This window comes from Martes martes (assembly GCF_963455335.1).
Source record: "Martes martes genome assembly, chromosome: 12".
Taxonomy (NCBI): Eukaryota; Metazoa; Chordata; class Mammalia; order Carnivora; family Mustelidae; genus Martes; species Martes martes.
In genome coordinates this window covers 74,203,235-74,225,764 of record NC_137900.1, presented here as the reverse complement: position 1 = coordinate 74,225,764, position 22,530 = coordinate 74,203,235, and the positions used below count along the sequence as shown (strand labels likewise).

The 22,530-nt window shown below is 40.8% G+C and overlaps 1 protein-coding gene across 1 annotated transcript in view; it reads left to right on the top strand.

Moving 5' to 3' along the window:
• Positions 1-22,530, top strand: part of LPAR1 (lysophosphatidic acid receptor 1) — a 135,824-nt gene that overhangs the window by 75,796 nt on the left and 37,498 nt on the right. Inside the window, exon 3 of the mRNA XM_080820501.1 lies at positions 3,913-4,660. Within this exon, the coding sequence (XP_080676627.1) occupies positions 3,913-4,660 (748 nt within the window). The remainder of the gene's footprint in view (positions 1-3,912; positions 4,661-22,530) is intronic.

Here is a 22,530-nt window from a genome sequence, read left to right as displayed (position 1 = left end):
GTGATCTTGATAGAGAAAACCACTGTTCTGAGAAGCAGAGATGAGGGAGAGCACATCACATTACCTAGAGCTAAAGAAGAGGGCTGGAAGTCATTAGCAGTTTGGGTTGAGGCTGGAGGTCAGGTGAGGACTGATATGGTGGTTGAAGAGTTTCGGCTTTTATTCTCAGTAAGCCATTGAAGCATTTTCAGTAGGAGAATAGCTTGGTCATCTGGAGGCTGGTTCAGAAGGATCACTAGAGGAGATTGGCACTGGGTAGAAAGAACACTTGGAAAATCACTGTGGTAATAGTGCTGCCGGTGGTAATAATAGTAGTAGTAGTAGTAGTGGTGGTGGTGGTGGTAATGTAGTAATAATGCTTAGGAAAACCACCGTAGTAATAAGTAATAGCATTACTACCACTCTAATGTTAATAATTCCATGAAGATGGAATAAAGTAGATGCGTTGAATAGATGCTTAGCAAAGAGAGTATACAGGATTTGGTTATTAAGTGATGAGGATGGGGGGAGAAGAAGGAATTCCCAAGTTTATGCCTCAGGCCACTGGAGAGATAGTAGTTCTCTAGCCTCTGGAATAGAGAAAATGGAAGGAGCAAGTTGGGGATCATGAAGAAGATTATGCCTTTGAGTTTGGTTTTGAGCATAGAGACTGAGTGCTGAGTACCCTATGGGGTAGTTAATCTGAGATACCAACAGACAATTTGATATTTGCCTAGAACTTAGGAAAAAGTATGGGCTAAATACATAGATATGGGAGTATTGGGGATATATAAAATAATTGAAATCTTGGGAGGACATATTAGAAAACTCAGTGAAAATGTGTTGGCTGAGTATATTAACTAGTGTAGAAATATCAGTATTATGTAGAGCATGGGGACCCCCCAGAAATGACTGAGAAGGACAAGCCATAGAGAAGAATCAAAAACCAGGAGAGTATGATGTCATGAAAGCCAAAGAAAGAGAGTTTTCTGAAAAGGGCTTCTCAGTCACATATCTAATGCTCTGAAGACAAGATTGGTGTTACTTTGGGAAGTTATATGGAACCAAAGAATTTAAGGGAGTGGATTTGATGGAGGGATTGGGGCAGAAGCGCCCTACTGTAGTTAATGGAAATAGTAGCGAGAGATAAAGCAATTGGCTGTGGAGAAAAATGACTAAAGCTGGAAGGGAAAGTGAGGTCATGAGGGGCTTTCTTTTTCCTTTTAAAAAGATTGCGGAAACTCAACTTCCTTGAACATAGATGGGAAAGATTCAGGGGAGGGGAGAGCGAGAGAAGGAGGAGTGAATGGAAATTGAAGATAAAAGGAGGAGAGAGGAAACAATTTCTATAACAAGGTTTTGAAATAGTAGGAGTTCACAACACTTGGATGGCAAAAGGTACACCCCTTCCATTGTAACAGAAGAGGAAGAAAGGATGGATTCTTGAATAGGTGATTTTGTTTTTCATCCAAGAGAACAGTAGGTAAGCTTAAATTAGCCACCGTGGAGAAGAGGGAGAATGACGGGAAAATCAAACCCCTTGTGCTCCTGAAATCTCCACTGAGGTTAGATGTCATGAATTTAGATCAGAAACAATCTGCCAGATATGTCAATTTTCTTGAACATTTCTCAGAAGCCTTGGTATAGATGTGGAAGTGACATCCAGTTGCATTCAGCCAAGACTGGTGTTATTCCAAGAGACCCGTCATGGAAGGGCTGTGAGGCGAGTAGGCTAAAGGAGAAAGATCTCTTCTTTCTTACCTGAAGTTACAAAATTCAAGGTCTGAAAACTGAAGACTTTTTCATAATTCACTTAGTGGCAGAACCTCAGAATGAATTTATGTGAGGCTGTATTTATAACTTTTATTTATCAGATTTAATGTATATGTTAATATATTTTGCTGTAGAAAATAATGTGTATGATTATGGAATGTGGCTCCACATTTTGTTGGGGGATATTTTATCATCTAAGGATTATCTACTGTGTAACTGTTCTTAAAACCAGAAAAAAAAATTGAGTTTTGAAGGATCTGACCTCAGAATCTTCAAGGAGAGAATGTATTTCTGTCTTAGCAATAAAGAGGTTGAAATGTATACTATGAAATCTAAGCTGTATAGGGAAAGGGAGAAGATAGCGAGAGTATCCAGTGGGGAAAGGTAGGATGCATAAGGAAATAGATGACTTCAAAGAATTGATGTACTGGGGATCAAATGAGAAAATTGGAAGAACGGCAGGTGTGGTGAGTAATTAAAGTGTATCATTTATTTCCAAAGGGAGATAGTTCTGAGTGGTTACAAAGTTCAGGGTGTGACCATGGGAGTGGGCAGCTGAGTTATAATGAAATAGAAGGTCTTTAGGGATGGGGTCAAGAAACTGAGAGGCAAGAGAATTAGATAAAATAGCCAGAGGACTGGTAAGATTTGGGGTAGAGTGGGGCATGACAAACCAGGTTCTCAGATCTCCAATGAATGAGACTTTTTGGAAAGTAAACAAGATTCCCAGGGTGTGTAAGACAAGGTCTTCACTCTTTTCTTGGGCCATGATCTCCTTAAGAAACAGACAGCTGATAAATAATGATACACATGGTAAGGGTAATGATAGAAACATGATCTAAAAGGTCTTAAAGTCTAAAGGAGGAGAGACTAAATGTCTGGACAAGTCAGAATAGTAACCATTTAATAAGCATTTCACACTCTTCTGTAATATTTGGTGTTTATTAAAATTTACGCACACCCTATGGATATTCAGTATCACATTGGATCAAAAATAGTGGTTAAAACTGTCATATTTGCTAAGTCATTGGTTAAACATAAAAGCTAAAAAGTTAGGACGTGAGCTGTCTTTAAATAATTTCTGATTCTAGGAGTCTCAGACAAACTGAAGGCTTCAGGAAAATCACTTATTCTACTTGATGTGTAATTTTCACATTTTATGTTAGTATTTATTTTCTAATTTTATTTTAATAGTTTTATTGACTACCTGTATTATGTTATAAACTTGCTCAGTCCCTTTAGGATTCAAGTGAGTATAATTAATAAATGAGTGTATTCTAATTGCTGAAAAATAAGAACACATAATAAAACATCCTTACTTCACATTTTGGAAAAACTTGAAGTACACTTCACTTTTTGTAGAGCAGCGTCAAAGTGTCAACTAGATTTTGGATTACATTGGAGGTTACATTAGGTAACATATTTTTTATGTCCTCCAAAGAGAAAAAAGTTCTCCAACGTCATAGATTGGTGGACATATGCTATTCTGGGGATAAGGAGTCATGGGGGTAGACAGTGTTGACCACAGGAATGTCGAACAGCAAATGCTGGCTTTGGGCAGAGCAGCTTTGATGCATGGTGACCTCTCTGAAATGTTGGTACTGATGGTCCTTGCGGGGACTTGCATTACAAAGTGTTTGTCACAGATCGAACATACTATGTGAGAACAGAAATGCAGAATAATGGAGCAATAATACCCTATCTATAAACCAACTGTGTTTACAGATTCCCTAAATAACAGGTCAATGTAGGTTTTACGACGGTAAATACTCCAGTTGCAATCTCTGCACAATTTTCATCTGTCTCATGTATTTTAAGCAAGATTTCTGGGCCATGTGGCTTTTCTAGTAGACTTCAATGACCTGCAACCACTAAGCACAGACCTTGTCATTTATTTAATTCCAACTGTCTTTAATCTTGAGGACAGTAAGACACTGAAGAGCCTTGGGGTTTCAACATAATAATAGAACGTTATGCAGGATCAGATTTTCAGATTCTTTGCCTTTGTGTGTGTGTGTAGGTTTTTTCTTTTCTTTTCTTTTCTTTTTCTTTTTCTTTCTTTATTTCTTTTTTTTTTTTTTGCCACATTTACCATACTGTACATCTTTAAATTTGGATCTGTGGTTTCTTCTTTCTTTTTCATCTTCCTTTCTCTTTTAGTTCACAGCCATGAATGAACCACAGTGCTTCTACAATGAGTCCATTGCCTTCTTCTATAACCGGAGTGGAAAGTATCTCGCCACAGAATGGAACACGGTCAGCAAGCTGGTGATGGGACTTGGAATCACCGTCTGTATCTTCATCATGTTGGCCAACCTACTGGTCATGGTAGCAATCTATGTCAACCGCCGCTTCCATTTTCCTATTTATTACCTAATGGCCAATCTGGCTGCTGCAGACTTCTTTGCTGGGTTGGCTTATTTCTACCTAATGTTCAACACAGGACCCAACACTCGGAGACTGACTGTCAGCACGTGGCTCCTCCGCCAGGGCCTCATTGACACCAGCCTGACAGCATCTGTGGCCAACTTACTGGCTATTGCAATCGAGAGGCACATTACGGTTTTCCGCATGCAGCTCCACACCCGGATGAGCAACCGGCGGGTGGTGGTGGTGATTGTGGTCATCTGGACTATGGCCATTGTCATGGGCGCTATACCCAGTGTGGGCTGGAACTGCATCTGTGATATCGAAAATTGTTCCAACATGGCGCCCCTCTACAGTGACTCTTACTTAGTGTTCTGGGCCATTTTCAACTTGGTGACCTTTGTCGTCATGGTGGTTCTCTATGCGCATATCTTTGGCTATGTTCGCCAGAGGACTATGAGAATGTCTCGGCATAGTTCTGGACCCCGGCGGAATCGGGATACCATGATGAGTCTTCTGAAGACGGTGGTCATTGTGCTTGGTAAGTTTGTTTGTTTTTTTTTAAATTAATTAATTAATTTATTATTATTTTTTTTATTTATTTATGCTTGGTAAGTTTTGTCTTGACTGTCAACTTATTTTATGGAATATCAGTGTCTTTATATAAAACCATATTTATAAGAGTGGTAGGCAAATGAACATACAGGAATTACAAGGGGGATGAGGCACTTTATAACAAATGTCTAGGATGAAGTCGGCACACAACTCTTTCTACAGTTGCAGAATTGGTTTTGGGGAAATGTCTCAGTGATGCACTCACTGTAAGTGATACAATGTGAAAGAGGTCATTAATGAGTTTAGCTATCAAGTATTGAAAATACCAGCTTTCAAAGGGTTTCCTTATAGCCCAAATCATGTTATTTTTGCCTTGTGGTCTCTTTATTACAGATTTTCAGAAAGTAAGTGCTTTTATATAATATGAATATGCTTTCATACATAGTTGTTTTTATGAGACTCTTTCTAAATAAGTTATCTTCCACATTCTGTAGTTTTAATTACAAATATGGAGGTAAACATGCTAAGGTTTTGTATAGATTTGCTGCACAAAATAGCACTCTGTGACCATCTTAATGGAAACTTGTGTTTTCATTAAGTTTCTGTTTTTAGTGGTGGAAATTCATATTTCAAGGTGAAGAGGAAGATTTTATTTTCCATACTCTCCGATAACTTCTGCCTTTCACTGTTGTTTTTCTTAGAAATGCATGGTAAGGATCAGGGGAATATATTTATTCATTTACGTACTCAGAAAATAGTTCTGAGTACCTCATACGTTCCAGACCCTGTGCTGACTCCTAGCCATGTACCCAAGAAGACAAACACAGAACATTTCTTTTTGAGCTTAGAGTACCTGTTTTAAAAGTTCACCCAGTGAGGGGTGCCTGGGTGGTACAGTAGGTTAAACATCTGACCTTTGGTTTCAGTTTGGGTCATCATTTCGGGGTGGTGAGATCAAACCCCGCATTGGGCTGTGTGCTCAGTGTGGAGTCTGCTTGGGACAGTCTTTCCCTCTCTGCACCCCCTCCCCACTCTTTTTCTCAAATAATAAATTAAAAAAAAAAATAGAAGTTCACCCAGTGAAAATTTGTTTAAATAATTACCCTATTGAATTACATTTTTTTCCACAGGCTGCATTCAGATTAATGTTTGATCACAGTTTGAAAATATCTTTTTAAAAATCTTGAGCATTTCATCTTTTCCCATGGAAATTCACTGGAAAGTTCCGGTAATGCTCATTGCATCAGTTTGTAGAGCAGTGTTGAATGAGTGTAACCTGGATTGTGTGGCTCCTTGGAAACTCTGGGACTCATATTAATCTGAGCCACTGGAGGAGAGAGCCCTAATTATGGCTAACTAAGCTAACATTCTGGTTCATGCATCAGTCCCATCCATTTTGGTTAGGGCGAATGCATCCAGGAGTTCATACCTGAGTATCCTGCTTGTGGTCCTCTGGTAGACCTCCAAGAATAAAAACAAAACCTTGAAATGGCTGACACAACAGAAGCCCTGTCTTAGTTTACCATGATTGTTATTTTTGTGTGAAATGCAATAACATGAGATGTTTTACTTCTGCATCGACTGAAATAGTTGTTCATTTACTGATGTTCTGAATGTTGGTTGAAACTTTTCATATGGGTGTACTTTTTCTATTACTATCTCGAGTGCTGCTTATAGTTCACAGAAACACCAGTAAACAATGACTGCTGAACTTGAACTATGAACCTGCCAAGTTCTTGTTTTAATTTTGCCCTTTGTATAATGTGTAGCACCTTCTGGTGTGTAGTAAGTTTTCATGATTCATATAAAATTATCTTCTGTGCTTCATTGGATTGTTTTACAGGTTGAATGAGAATTATTTTGAGGCTTTATAGGGCAATAGCTTCGGTGTAGATCCGCCCCTGAGTGCCTCTCCCACACCACCGTTCCAACCCCAAACATGAAAATAACAGGATTAATGTTGCCCTCTGAGGTTTAAACTAGTAGCCTCTGTGAAGATTGAATATGTGTAACTATCTCTGGAATGAATAACATTTTTTATAGGGGTGTGATGGAAGAAATTTTAGAACATGGAAAACTCCAATCAGGGTGATAGATGAAGAAATTTGGTGAAGCAAGATGTGTATGTGATTGTAATATGAGAAGGAGAAACTAAATGGACTGTAGCCTTTTTTAGAAAAGCAGCATGAGTGGAAGAATGGGTGGGGTGAGGGGGTGGGTGTTTGGAAAGCTTGGAATAGGGAATTCACAATCCTCAACAATCGGATGTTTGTCAAGGTGATGTCTAATACTATTTATACAATGTATTCTTCTGAATCCTGTGTAGTCATAATGATTGGATGGAAGACATGACTTGGTCTGACGGAAACAAATCTAGTCTACTCGAAGGTCTTCCCATTGTAAATTTATTTATTGATCATCAGGCTTTGTGGGTGCACATTTGGTTTTTAATCTGCCTTTTCTGTCAGATTGTCAGCTTTGTGATGGCCAGCAGGGACTGTCATGACATGTTGTCCATTTGGTCCACATTACCTGTCATGGTTTCTGGCACAAAGTAGATGCTTAATAAGTAACTAATGAATGAATGAACATGGTGCAAAGCCATCGAGGCTTCAGAACTGAGGAGCAGAGAGAGCCGTGGTGAATTTACTAAGCTAAGACCAGTGTATTGAGCTGTGTGGCAGAAGACAAACCTAGGTCACTCCTATCACGTTAGGTGCCTTCCAATCAAATACAACAGCTTAGGAAGTTACTCAATAATATGTATTACTTTCATTTATTGTGGGATGATGATTAACATTTAATTAATTTTGTTAGAAACCTTCAGTTTCCATTTTACCATGTCAGAATGACCTCTGGGTTTCAGACCTGTTCAGTTCTCATGACCAACAAAAGATGTGTTGGTCAACAAGTCAGACTCCCAGGAGTCAACATAAAGTAAAGACATCTTTGAGAAGTATCATGGCAATACCGGTAGCAATTTTTCAGCGCAAGGTTGTATGTATGCTACTTTTGAGGACTGAGTCTTAATATTTTTCGTTGTCAAATACTTACATACCATTTATGATGTGCCCAGCCCTACTCTACCTGAGGAATTAGTATTTACAAAGAAAACCAAATCAAACAAAAAGCCCTACAGAGTATAGGTACCATTATCTCTTTGTTATCTTCACCTTCCAGAGGTGAAACCTGAGGTATGGGGAGATGAGGTAACTTGCCGAGAGCCACACAGCTAGATAAGGACAGAGGCTAGAAAACATTTCAGGCAGTCTGGTTCCAGAGCCCATGTGGGGTTTTCCTGTCTTTTGTTTTTACCTCCATGCAGTCCTGCCTCTCTATAATAAAAACAACTGGGAGCACAGGCTGTATTTTGTTATAAAGTTCCAACAGCTCTGTGCTATTTAATGGAAACATTGTGATCCCGTTTGTTGCTGTTGATACTGTCTAGCTGTCTGTGCCTTGTTTCCTCTGATGAAGAAATCTCGAAGGGAACATTCCTTTACTCCTCTTCCTTCTGCTAAAGATGCTCACGACAGTAATTTTGTCAGTCCGTTTCCACTGCTTGGTGTTGGGAGCCCCAGGAACCAACTGTTGATTGTGAGGGAGGGTTTTGCTCAAGGTGTATTTCACTTAAGGGTTCACGGTTCCAGCAAAAAGCCATGTAACCCTTCCCCAGGCTTGAATTCTCCCTACTTGACATTTTGCCAAGAATTCCTGGAGTGTGTTCCTAGTTGAATCAGAGTGGCTATCAAGAAGTTCTTCCTTATTTGACCACAGTCTATCTTGAGTTGTAAGTCCTTGCCTTTCTTGCTGTATTCCTTGTGTTGACCCTTGTGTTGGGGATAATTAGAAAAGCAAAGAAGCAGGATTTGGAAGGAGAATAATATTTACTGTATAGAGGTCTTGGCGTCTCTGCCCCAGGAGAGAGTAAGGGACATAAAAAAGCAAAATAAATCCAGGTGGGGCTTATCTCTTTGGGGAGCAAGGAGGAGTCATGTTTTTTTCTAGTTTGATCTGCTGGAGTTAGAAATGGTTACCACTGAAATGAAATTACTACTTATTACCTGCATACCCTGTGCCAGGGTCAATACTTGGCACCAGTCTTCATGCTCCTTATATCATCTTACCAAGGAAAGTCGTATTTCGCCTGTTTTATACTGAAGGAACAGAATTAACAGAGTTGGACTGAATCTAGCGGAGGTCTTGATGCTTGTGGAGGAAATGCCATTCTGTAGGATGGGGGCAGAGAAGGAAAGCAGTGGCAGGAGCAATGCTCCTCATCTTCGGGGCACTGAACGAATCAGGTGTGATTAGCATATGGTGGGTGTGCTGGAGAGTTTTGACTGGAGAGTGGAAGCCTTCATAACATACCAAGGCTTTTAGGCTTCTGGCTGTAGGCGATCAAAGGTGGTGAGGGGTTCCTGATAACAGCAGTTCCTTATAGGGGTTCCCATATAACTTATCATCCAAACGAGATGCTTTTGGTAGTGAAGACAGGCACTAATTGGTTGGGACTCTGGAGCAACAGGCCTAAACCAAGTGTGGTCAATGCAGGGTGTGTGGTCACTCTGCTTCTGGGTTTTGCTTTTTGTTTATAGTGTTTCCACGTTTTCTTTTGGCTTTTTAAATGCAGATTTCAACACTGGTTTTGATCCAGTGTATAGATGATGAGGAAGAACTTGTTTCTGCTTTGTTTTATTTTTATTTTATTTTGTTTTTTTAAGATTTTATTTATTTATTTATTTGACAGACAGAGATCACAAGTAGGCAGAGAGGCAGGCAGAGAGAGGAGGGGAAGCAGGCTCCCTGCTGAGCAGAGAGGCCGAGGTGGGGCTCGATCCCAGGACCCTGGGATCATGACCTGAGCTGAAGGCAGAGGCTTTAACCCACTGAGCCACCCAGGCGCCCCTCTGCTTTGTTTTAAAGCAAGGATCTGTCCAGATTTGAATTTTAGAGCTGAAAGAGTACTTAAAAATTACAAATAGTATAAAAACCAAAAAAATTACACCATCCAGCTCCTTTATCCTACAAAGAGAGAGACTGAAGCTCCCGGGCTAATTGAGAAATTTAGATCTGAGTTCTCTGGTGGCCCAAGCCAAGATCCAGGTTTGCTCACTTCCAGAAAGGTTCTGTTCTTACCGCATATGTATCCATGTTGTTCAGTCCCACCCACAATTTCCATCATTTTCTTCCTTGTGAACTTCAGCATGTATTTATGGGGCTAGCCTGCCAGGATGGGAGCAAACATTGTGGCTGTAAAGGTACCTGGCATCCACAGAAAGGGTCACCTTGAATTTGGCCTCATTATAACCACCTAGTAATCTCTGTAATGAAACTTTGACAAAAGTCCTTGGGAACTGAATTACTTGCACAGCAAGTAGTTTTTACACATTATAGCATCCTGTCAGCTTTAATAACAGCAGTTGTATGAATTTCTCATTTATCTTAGTTTATTATCAAGTTTGTTTTACCCACGGGGAGTGTGTGTGTGTGTGTGTGTGTGTGTGTGTGTGTGTGTGTGTTTTCACAGTTAATACTCATCAAGGTAGATGCCTCTGGGATCTTCCCTGACTCTGCTGTTAACCATCTGGGTGATTCTGGGCAAGTTACTTTCTCTGTGCATTAATTTCTCTGTGCTTTCCTCTGTAGGAGGAAGTTGGCTAATTTGATTTCCAAGATTACAATTCTGCTTATTACCCTGTCAATAAAACGATAGGGACATAACTCTCGTGGTTCGACCATGCAGAATTCTCTAGTAGAAAACACAGAAATAGAAATGGAATAATAACAAGGGATGGTGATCTTTCTCCGTATCCACTTCTTTAACAATTAGCTTTAGATATCTATACCCCATTAGAGGGCGGGGCACATTCATACAGGATAATCTCAAATGAGTTGTTTTGCTTCACCCCCCGCCCCACCCCCACAGAGAGCTCTGTGCCAGGAAGAGAAGGCTTCCCAGTTGGTCCTGTTGCGAGAGGAAAGGAGTGGGTACAAGAGGCTCTTATTCCCTGGCTGCTGGTGACCAGCCACACATCCTGTTGCTCTGCACACGAACTAGAGCCATCCCAAGTGTCCTCAGGCCCCTGTGGCATCCCTGTTAAGAGCTCTTTCAGGTGGGACCTAAGAGAATATTCATGAGAGCCCTGATTGTCTGGCCAACCACACGGCTGGCTTGGCACCCTGGGTGTGGTCAGGAGGGACATCCTACAGAAGCGCCACAGGGCTGCCCAGACCCCAAATCCACGGCCCTGGTCAAAAGCAAAAACAATTTTGAAATACCAGTTCTTTATACCCTTTTGTTGCCCAACTCCATTCAAATATTTTTACTCAGAAGCAACTCTCAAACAGAAACAAAAAACAAAAATACCACATTAACCCAACAGAGTTTCTTTTGAGGCATGGACGGAGCAGCCAGAACACGAAGCTCTTTCTTATTTTAGGCCTCATGCAGACTTTGTGTTCCTGGGGCTCTTGTCAGTCCCCCTGTGAGCGCTGCACAGACATTTGTCCTTATCAGGAAAGGTCCTAAGAGATGTAACGATTCCTTGAATGGTATGTGGTGACCCCTGGGAATCCACTGTTGCTGAGGGCTTGAGAGCTGGGGTTTGGAATAAGATAGGCCAGAGTTTAGAATTCGAGTTCTGACCCCTCTCTTACTGGTTTCGTAACCATGAACGTTTGGTTTAATCCCTCTGAACCTCAGTTTCAGAATTAATAGTAGGACATTTCTCAAGTGATGAGGACCACTCGATGAGCTGCGCACACGAAGCAAAGGTAGCCAGGGTCCAGCCAATATAAAACCCAAGTGGTAGCAAATCTCCTCCTTACCGTTAGGTCTTGTCGGCACGTGCACCCTCCCCCTTCTCTCCTTTCGTGACACCCACAGGCCAGCAGACCGCGGCCAGTGGATTTGATGGTTGAGATAGTGCTTCTTCTCTGGGACACGGTATAGACATCCTACTGTGTTTTAGCCGCTCTTGGCTTCAGTTTCAGGCTATACTTTTGATTTGGACCGGCCCTTGCTTTTCCAGAGATCTGTCTGTACTGCAGTGTTGTCTGCGTCTTCTTGAGCCGCAGCTCTGTGTACTGTTAGCGTCATTAAGTAGTGGCAGTTTTGACCTGGTAACTCTCTGAAGATTAAATGGCATTAACCCTTAAAATGAATTTTGGGGGAAAAAAAAAAGGACTTCTGAAATGGAACAGACCACTCTGCCAATATCTACCAGAAAAGGTCATCGCGGGGGGGAGGGGGGGGGGAGGGCGTCTGGGTGGTGCAGTCCGTTAAGTGTCCGTCTGACTCTTGGTTTCAGCTCAGGTTGTGAACTCGGCAGTGAGATCAAGCCCCACGTTGGGCTCCATGCTCACTGCGGAGTCTGCTTAATGCTCTCTCCCCCTCTGCCCCTTCCCTGCCCCTGCACCTCTCCCTACTGCCCTGCTCACATGCTCTCTCTCAAATAAATAAATAAATTAATTAATTAATTAAAAAAAAAAAAAAGGGGGTCTTCAGTTCCTTCAAATGAACGTGCTGTTATTGGGGCACAGCTGGCAGCCCAGCCACGATTTAGGGCACCGGTTCCGTTTGCTTTTGACCTACAGTGAGGGACATGTTTGGCGTAAATGGAAGACTGTCCAGAGGCTGGGGTCGTGACACCTTATTGCCGTTCCCTATTCAGGCCCAGCTTGACAGTGTATCCAGTTAGGATGACTTGAGCTGGGGCCTCATTGCTGTTCCCCTGGAAAGAAAAGCGTAAAAGATGCTTAACTCCTACTCTGTCACTGCTACTTCATCAGTCTCCTCGGAGTACCATTATGGACATTCCGTGATGGCAGGGCTTTATTATTTCCCACCACCTAGAACGGGGGCTAGCATTTAACCAACTCTAGATATTTGTAGAATAAATCAGTGAAATATACTTTTTATTCTGGATAGAATTTTACAGGCTCCCCAGTAACAGTAGAAATATACCTGTCTATCTTGAAATTCAGTATAATGTATTAATGAGTCTCGTTCAAAGGAGTAGTTGTAAGGCAGTTCCTCATCCTGCCTGTCAAGGACATTTCTTTAAGGCTAGGTTCCAGGGTGAGCTTGTTAATAATAGTTTATTTTGTTAACAAACATGTATCGAATGTCTAGTAGGTCCTCTGTTAAGGAGTAGGGATGCAAAGATCAGTGAAAATAGGGGCCCTCTTCTCAAGAAGTTCTCGTTTTAGTAGATCAGGATAGATAATTTAAGTAAATGCAATAGAGTATGGTAAAATTAAAATATGCAAGGTGCTGTGAGAATGCTGTCTTTCCATCGGGGCGGTGAAAGGAAAGACTTCATGATGGTGATTAGGAATTACATCTCAGATGGTATGTAAGAGTTTGCCACGTGAACCCCAGCAAAGAAATAATTTCAGTCCGATACTCTTGGAACTCTGAGTTGAATTAAATATTCAGTCACCTCCTTAGAGTGCAGTTAATGTGTCACTTAGATGTTACAATAAGTCCTGTTAGGCTGGCACATCTGCTGCAGGAGGGAGGGAAAGCTTGCATAATTTTAAGACCATATTGTGTGTATCTTTTTTTGCCCTCGTTTTTGAACTGGTATAATACATCTTTTTTTTAATTGACCATAGTTAGCAGCTTCACATGCAATTGTGTGTAAAGTAAAGGAGTTCGGTTACTGACCTGTCAGAAAAGGGATGAATTTCTACATGTGGGAAGTAAGAAGGGCTCTGCAGTGACATATATGTCTCAGGGCCTGAAAGAGTATTGCCAGGAAATATGGACACCTACACTTACAATAAACACACATATGTGGGAATTGCCAGATTTAGCAAATAAAAACAATTTTGGGGGGACGTGCTAACAAAAGTACTCATTGTTGATCTGAAAGTCAGATGATACATTTTATCTTGCAACCCCAATACACAGTGTTGAATGGGAAGGAAAGCATTTTAGATGGCAATCATTCTCTCTTACAAGTTTCCATATTATCCTGAGATCGATTTAAATACATGAATGGTTTTGCTTATTTAATACTTCTGATTTGTATTTTGAGTTGTCTAGAAATAGAGGGACATATCTTGCTTAATAAAATCTTTTATCTGTGTCTCAGAAGTTAATGTTGGCTTATGAGCATACTGTATACCGCATACATCCGGTTCAAAACTGAATTATTCTGTCCTTTTTCTTCATCATGTTCTTTGGGGAAAAAAATACTTTAAAGAAAGTTTGTTTTTCCATAGGAACAAAGGATTTTTTTCCTTGTGTTTGTACCTTTGATATTTTTCTTCTTTGAGGTCTAAATTACAGCCTTATGCTGCTGAGAAGCGACTTTTTATTCATGTATTTTAGTGCAGATGATAGTGTCTAGACTGAGTGCGGTCATGGCTTTACTTAAACCCTGGCAGGGCTCCTCCGCCAATAGAGGAGTTACTGTGATGATCCAAAGCAAATAAGAAGTTCTAATAGGGTGACACAGCAATAACAGGGTCTTTTTTGAAGAAGTGGGATTTAATCTGGCATCGGGAGACTGGAAATTCATGGCTTCACCTATTTATCCTGCCCAAGCAGACCTTTGTTGACACAAAGAACACCGCATTTTAAGCAGGGTTTTCCATGAGTTCATTCTAAATGGGCATTTCTGCACTTCAAAAAGCTTCTCTTCATGCAACCGGCGTGAATTCATTTGCCCGAGTTATTTTCCTTTCTTTTAGGAGAGGGGAAGATACACTCAGGAGTCCAGCCTTGCAGGACCTGCTCAGGAAACTGATGAAGTGAAAAGCTGACAAGCTTTTGCAGCAGCCAGCAAGTGATTCACCATGTTACGCTGCAGGGATTTGCTTTGCTAACCTAGCTGAGCACGTGGTAGCCTGGAACGCTCCTTTGTAAATTGCCCCAGCCCCAAAGGAAAAGCCACCCTATAAATTGAGGAGCTGGAATTAGTGAGGTTCAGACCAAAAACGGGAGTCCGTATTTGGATGTTCTACAAAGTGCATATGTAATGATCCAAATACACAGAAGTGGTAGAGATGAGAAGCACTAGCTTTATTTAATTTGGCAAATTCTACTGTCTTGATCAGGGGTCGGGGGGCCAGGGAAGAGGTTTTCATAAAAATAAATTATTCTCAAGGTACCATGCTTATACTCTAGCGTATTTGCAAGTACCAATACATAACAGCAGTTTATTTAAAATGCAAGAGGATGCTGTGGAAACGAGATATGAGCAGTAAGTCTAAGATCACAAGACTGCTGTAATTCTGTAATGGAATGTCTTAGCATTGTAGTTCAATCTGATTTGGTTCTGTCACTTTTAAGGCTGATGCCTTATGTAAATTTAAAAGACATTAGAAGCAGGAGCAGAAAAGATTAGGAACAGAATTAGAAAATGCAGTCATTCATATGTTGATCTGTCTGGAATGATTACCTAGTAAGTGATCTAACTGTTAAAGTGTAATACATGACCCATGCGTTGTCCCTCAGCAATCAGGCTTACAGCTTTCATAATAGTGTTGTAGGTAGTTTTATTACTCTGTAACTTATTGAGGTATGGAATACTTTGACCCATTGTTTTGTGCAGACCTCAAGGACTGTTTTTATAAATATATGTATTTAAATCGGAGTAACATTTTTGTTGAGAAGGTATTTTCTGAAGTGTATATTACTAGTCTGTTTTAAGTACTTCAACAATTTAATATACAGCACAATGAAAGCATTTCTAGTTTGCTACATTTTTCTTCAGATTTAAAGTTCTGAAATTTTTAAGAGAATTACATGTTTTTATATAGCGTATAAAATGACTTAATTTATCAGTTTTTTTAAACATATCAGGTTGCAACAAATTGTCTACCATTGTGAGTTCTCATTTTTCCTCCCACATTGATTTTTCCTTGGCCTGACTTTATAGCTAAATTTTACAAAAAATATTTGATTTGGAGGGGTTAATTAGTATTAAGTGCTATTGAGTTTGGTTGTTAGTTTTATTTTTTAATTAAGTTTTCCTACCAATTTTAACATCTCCTGATTCAATATTTACAGTTTTGTTTAAAAAAAAAAGATAATGTTAACATTTGAGGGCTTACTAGATCAAGACTCATTAAATCCTGCTACTTTGCCCCAAATATATATAATAGAAAAATTTCAAGTAAGAATCTTAATCCCTGTGAATTTCAGTTCCCTCATCTGGCAAATGTGGATAATACATTTTTGTGAAGATCTTATGTGATAGTGGTTTTGAAAGCTCTTTGTATAGGAAATGTCACATAAATGTAAGTTATGAATGTTTTTGCAGCTGCTGCTTATAGAGCGGTGACCAAAAAAAAGTTTGGAATGCCAAGCAAGAAATGTGATGTAGAGAGTTTGCAAAGCCATTAACCATATTCTAACTTCCAATTTGCCTCTTACTTTGGGCAAAGCACTTAACCCTTGTGATAATTTCTTCATCTGTACCATGAGGGACTTCACTCTGTCGGTGTCTCTCCAGGTGTGGCTGGAGGACGACCAGCACGTGAATCACCTGGGCTGCTTGTTGAACAGGCTGATTGCTGCGTCCTAGCCCAGACCTACGGGAGCAGATTCTCTGTGGCGGCATCAGGTCATCATAGTTGAGTCATGTAGACCTGGCATTAAACCTGTCCTTGCTCATTTCTAAAATCTCTTTCTCAGGGGCACCTGGGTAGCTCCGTGCCTTCAGCTCAGGTCATGATCCCAGGGTCTTGGGATCGAGCCCCGGGTCGGGCTCCTTGCTCATCAGGGAGCCTGCTGCCCCTCTGCTTCTGCTTGTGCATGCTCTCTTATTCTCTCAAATAAATAAATAAAATCTTGAAAAAAAGTATCTATTTCCACCTCTCCCACTAAAAGAGACACATAATGAGTACCACTCACCCAGTGAGTAGGACTGGTGATGGCCCCCACACTTGGGTGTTTCTGGACTTGCTTTGCTAGCCATGGAATGAAGAGATAAAGTAATGGAGGTTGGAATTAGGGAGAAAATGGTATTACTAAGAGAAGATGCTTGGCTTTTAAAAAGCTTCCAATGAAGAAGATTGATATTTTTGCACTAGTTAGACTTTACTCTCAAAATATTTGAATATCCACGCTAATTGTTAGCACCCAAGGAAAACTTGTCACCTTTAATTTAATGACTGAAAATCCAGCTAACTTACTGTAAAGGTCCCTTGAGAAATCATGGCAAGTCTAAGATTTTTTTCAGGTAGGCATGTAATTTTCTGTTCCAAGGAGAAAGTTTTTGTCACCCCAAAAGGGGAGATAAGGGAACCATGTTGTCTTTTGGGGGGGGGTAACTTGTTGCAGTTATGTGGGTCTGCATGGAGACCTTTCCAGAGAAGGACAGAGCGGTCATTTAGTTGTTCACAGGTTACATAAAGAATATTCTGGGGGCGCCTGGGTGGCTCAGTGGGTTAAAGCCCTCTGCCTTTGGCTCAGGTCATGGTCCCAGGGTCCTGGGATCGAGCCCCGCATTGGGCTCTCTGCTCAGCAGGGAGCCTGCTTCCTTCTCTCTCTCTGCCTGCCTCTCTGCTTACTTGTGATCTCTGTTTGTCAAATAAATAAATAAAATCTTTAAAAAAAAAAAAATTCTGTCCCCACTATTCCTTGATTTTCTTCAGCCGGCATAAGGAGCATGGGATTAGAATGGATATGTCCATGGGTTAAAAATCCCAGTTCAGCTGACCTATCAACTTTGACCTTGGGCAGTATTTTTGACCTTTCAGAGCTTCTTTTCCCTCCGGGGGGAAGAGCATTACTTACCACTCTCTCCTCAAAAGGGGAGGTTATTTTGAGAATTTAAATGATGCATGTTAAGTGCTTATAATCCTGTCCGGCACCTGTTCGAGTGAACATGCTTTTCCTGTGGTTCTGCATTCATGAAAGTTCCACCTGCAACTGGCTGCAATTAATCCTTTGAACTGTTTTCCCAGCACGGTCATTTCTTGGACATATTTAGCCACTTTATAGGCCTATATTATCACCGGTGGCACTTTTGCCTTGTCTTCCCGTAGAAATGGAGGTGAGAGCCCTATATGGGGTTTCAGCCCATTAGTTCGTCTGTGCACATCTATCCATGTAGAATCCTAGAAACTTGGTGTGGAGACTTACAAGGATCATGGTATTTATTCCTTCTTTTTTTTTTTTTTTTTAAGATTATTTATTTATTTATTTGACAGAGATCACAAGTAGGCAGAGAGAGAGAGGAGGAAGCAGGCTCCCCGATGAGCAGAGAGACCGATGTGGGGCTCGATCCCAGGACTCCGGGATCATGACCCGAGCGAAAGGCAGATACTTAACCCACTGAGCCACCCAGGTGCCCCGTATTTATACCCTCTTACAAAGCCAGAAGAACACGTGGTCTTCTAGCCTCTGCTCAAACACCTTGGATGCATGGAGCACTCTTGTCTCTCTAGAGACCAGACTGTCCTCAGCTACAGATGGGCTAGTACAGAAATTGAGCCACAGTCTGGGAGGGAACTGTTTTCTGGGGAACCACTCACCCGATCTAGTTACTGCCCCTGAGTGCCATGAAGAACACTGCAAGTATTTACTAACTAATTCAGTTCACATGGCCTATATTGCCTTTTGGGTATTGGAATAACAAATACCAAAATGTGTAATCCCTACTCATTTACCAGTATGACCCGACTACAAGGCAGGTTGGGAGTAAGGTTGATGACAGGTGCAGTTACGAAGCAGAATTGGACCTGCCCCCCTAAAGCCCACAGTCTGGTGGGAAAGATTCCATATGTGTATAGGTGGTGATTGTAGAAGGCATGTGGTCACAAAAATACCAACAAAGAAGTACAGATGAAGCTGTCTAAAAATGGAGAGAAGGGAGAGAATCCTATCAGTAGTATAATCAGGAAAGCTTTATGTAAATGAGGTTTGGAGTGGTACAGTGTAGGTGATGAGGGAGGAGTGAGATATTGTTGGACTGCATTTACCTCTTTAGATAGTGAACACTTTCTTAATATTAATTACTTTTTTTCTTGACTACCAAGGTAACACAGACTTGTCACGAGGGAAAGAAGGGAAGATGAAGAAAATTTAAAAATTAAAGTTAAGATAATCTAGAATTCTAAACCATTCAGAGAAAAAGCAAAATATTAAAATGGATACACTGTTTCTTTCCAGTCCTTTGTTTTAATGAATACTTTTCAACTGAGGTTATACAGTACAGTTTTGTTGCACAATTTTAAAAAATATCCTGTGCTTGTTAATGCCCTTAAGTGATCTTTAAAAACATGAGTTTTCCTTTTATTACTGAAGTATAATTAACAGACAGTATTCTATTATTTTTAGGTATCCCATATAGTGATTCAATGATTCATTACTCAGCACTCATCAAGACAAGTGTCCTTTTAATCCCAGTTACCTACTTCACCCATCCCCACACCCACCTCCCTTCTGGCAACAACCAGTTTGTTCTCTTTATTTTTAAGAGTCTTTTTTTTTTTTGTCCCCTTTTTTCTTTGTTCATTGTTTTGTTTCTTAAATTCCATGTGTAAGTAAAATCATGGCATTTGTCTTTCTGATTTATTTCACTTAGCATCACACCCTCTAGGTCCATCCATGTTGTTGCAAATAGCAAGATTCATTCTTTTTTATGGCTGAGTAATATTCCTCCATGTGTGTGTTTTATCTTTATCCATTAATCATCCATGGATGGACACTTGAGTTCCTTCCATAATTTGGCTATTGTAAATAATGCTGCAGTAAACATAGGGGTGTATCTGTTTTTGTTTTTGTTTTTTTTTTTCAAATTTGTGTTACCATTTTCTTTGGGTAAATACCCAGTAGTGGAATTACTGGTTCATAGGGCAGTTGCATTTTTAAATTTTTTGAGGAACCTCCATACGGTCTCCCACAGTGGCTGCGCCAGTTTACCTTTCCATCAACAGAGCACAAGGGTTCCTTTTCCTCCAGGTCCTCGCCAACACTTTGTTATTTCTTGTGTTTTTCATTTTAGCCATTCTGACAGATAGAAGGTGATAATATCTCATTGTAGTTTTGATTTGCATTTCCCCGATGATCAGTGATGTTGAACATCTTTTCATGTGTCTGTGGGTCATCTCTATGAAAACATGAGTTTTCTACACAGACTTGAGACATTCCAAGTGATAGATCAGTGGACATTTAAGTTTTATGTCTCTCTCTCTCTCTCTGCCGTGGTAAATAACATTGAGATAAATATTATCTATTTTTTTAAAAGAGTTTATTTATTTATTTGACACAGACAAAGTATAAGCAGAGGTTGTGGCTGGCAGAGGGAAATGGAGAAGCAGGCTCCCCGAAGACCAGGGTGCCCAATGCAGCACTCAGTCCCCGGACCCTGGGATCATGACCTGAGCTGAAGGCAGACACTTAACCAACTGAGCCACCCAGGGGCCCCAAGATAAATATTATCTAATGTGAATCTTTACTCTCCTCACTGAGACTTTATGAATCTTGATTACTAGTGTTCTCCATAAAGTGTGTACCAATTTACACTCTTAACACAAAGGAATGAGAATATTTTGTTATATTCATGCTGGTATTTGGATGGAAGGCTTTTTTTTTTTTTCTCTTAACAGTGCCATGTTGTAACCATTTATGTTATTTTTATTCATGAGCACAGGCCTGGAAAAGAAATGGAAGCTTTTCCAGGATTGAGAAACTAAGAATAAAAAAAAATGGGAATGCATTTAGTCCACTCCACTTAAATATCTACACTACTTTGAAGTACATTGTTCCATGTAAAAGTCTAACGAGTGTATTTATTTTTCTAGAAACCTACAGGCCTAACAACTGAACAGCATAGCACAGGGAAAACAGGGTTACCTCTGAAGTGCCAACTGCCTGGATTTTAGTCCTGACCCTGCGACAGAGCAGTGTCGTCCTGGGCGGTGGGCTCAGTTACCCCATGCTTCCGTTCCTCTGTCTGGATAAGGAGAGGAGGAGCAGAAACAGAAAAGCCTCAAATGAGTCAGACGGTCACATAAGATGCCAGGAATGTAGGTACTTGGTAGATACTATGACAAAAGACCTAACTTGGTATTTGTATAGAAAGATCATGCTGTTATGTTGAAACCTAAAGCCCCTGGATTAGTCCTCATGGTGGTGGCTCTTTATTCATTATATTGTGAGAAGAAGCAGCAGAGCAGAAGGATAGGGACCCATTGTGCTTTCAGGACTCAGTGAGACGGGTTTTCCGTGGACTGGGTGGGGCTTTCATCGCAGGGATCCTGAAAGTCTCTGGAGACAGCTCAGTTCTGAGATTCCCCCATGCTGTCTGCCCGAGATGACTTTAGTCCCACATGCAGAGGTTCTCATCATTTCTCAGTGTCCTTATTTCCATTTTTTTTCACAGTGCTGAATAAATATATAAGAGTATAATTTATTAAGCAGTTAAGTCAACTTAATAAGTATATACATTTCCTGGGTTGCTTGGGTGGCTCAGTCTGTTAAGTGGCTGGCTCTTGGTTTCGGTTTGGGTTGTGGGCTCAGGGTCCTGGGATAGAACCCTGTGTCAGGCTCTGTGCTCAGCAGGGAGTCTGCTTGAGGTTCTCTCTCCCTCCCTCCCTCTGGCCCACCCCCCTACCCCCTTTCTCTCTCAAATAAATATATAAATCTTAAAAAAACAAAACAAAACCCAAGTACTCAGCTCCTAATAAACTAGCAGCCATTTTGTACCAATAGCAATAACAACAAAATAAATTGAAAGAAAGAAGATCGTTTTAACCTGATTCTTAACAGCAACTACTAAGGGCTGTGTGTACCTTTTGATCACTGTGCAACTTTTCAAAGTTTGGACTCGAATCAGATACCACCATCCTCCTTTCCTGTTCCACAGTGAGTTTTAGGCAATGTTTGATTTTTATTATAGCAGACAATAACGCAAAAACATGTCACAGAAAGGAATTTAATGCCATCTAATGTTGAAACTGTGAACTACTTCAAGCTGTCAGTTTTCACACTTTCTGACAAGATGTTGCATGTCACTGATTCCGTCAAACTTAAAATATCCAGTAGTGCTCTTTTTCAAATGAACTGTGGAACCCTATGGTGCCTTGGGGTGCAGTTTAGGAACCAGGGCCCTATGGTATTTCTGTTTTCTGGTTTTACTTCAGCTTTGTTTTCTTCTGGCTATTTGCCCCCTCTCGTTCTCTAGTTCCTGTTTTTTATTTATTTCTTGGTTCTAGCTGCCTCATTTCCTTCCCCATTGCATAGGGCCGTTCTTTGTCTAGTCTCCCATCAAGCAGCACTTGTCTGTGTGTGGTTGTTGCTGGACCTGCACAGCCCTCAGTGCAGCCGTGGAGGTCCTGATACGGTTTGGGAGCTGGCCAAGGTCAGTCATGGGGCTCTAAATCTGAGAGGACTTTTTCAGTTCACAACTCTGGGGAGCGTCCTTTCCACCGTAGGCTTCCTAAATGGTATGCCAGTGATGTGGCTTCTCTTTAGATGTCCGTCTGTGGCACTCTCCCACGGTGTGGGTGGACATGCCCTCTACACCAGACCTCCCAACTCTTTAGGAGCAGTCTTTGCTTTATAGCGACAGAGAACTGCCCAGACCACATCTCACTGGCGGTGTTCTTGGCCTGTCCACCCAGGAAATGTGTTTGAAACCGTTGAGTGGTTACTTGTGGGCTCTGGATTAGACTGTTTGCTTTTGTGTCCTGGTTTACCACTTACTGTTCCATTTCCCAAAGTTCCATATTCCCCATCTACAATATGGAGATGATAATAAGCCTTAATTCATGTGAGAATCAAGTGAGAAAATGGGTGGTGGTCTTAGAGCCATGCCTGACATTAATAAATTACTGAGGCACTGACTAAATGTTCACTGGTACTGATATTTTTTTCTGACAGTAATCATG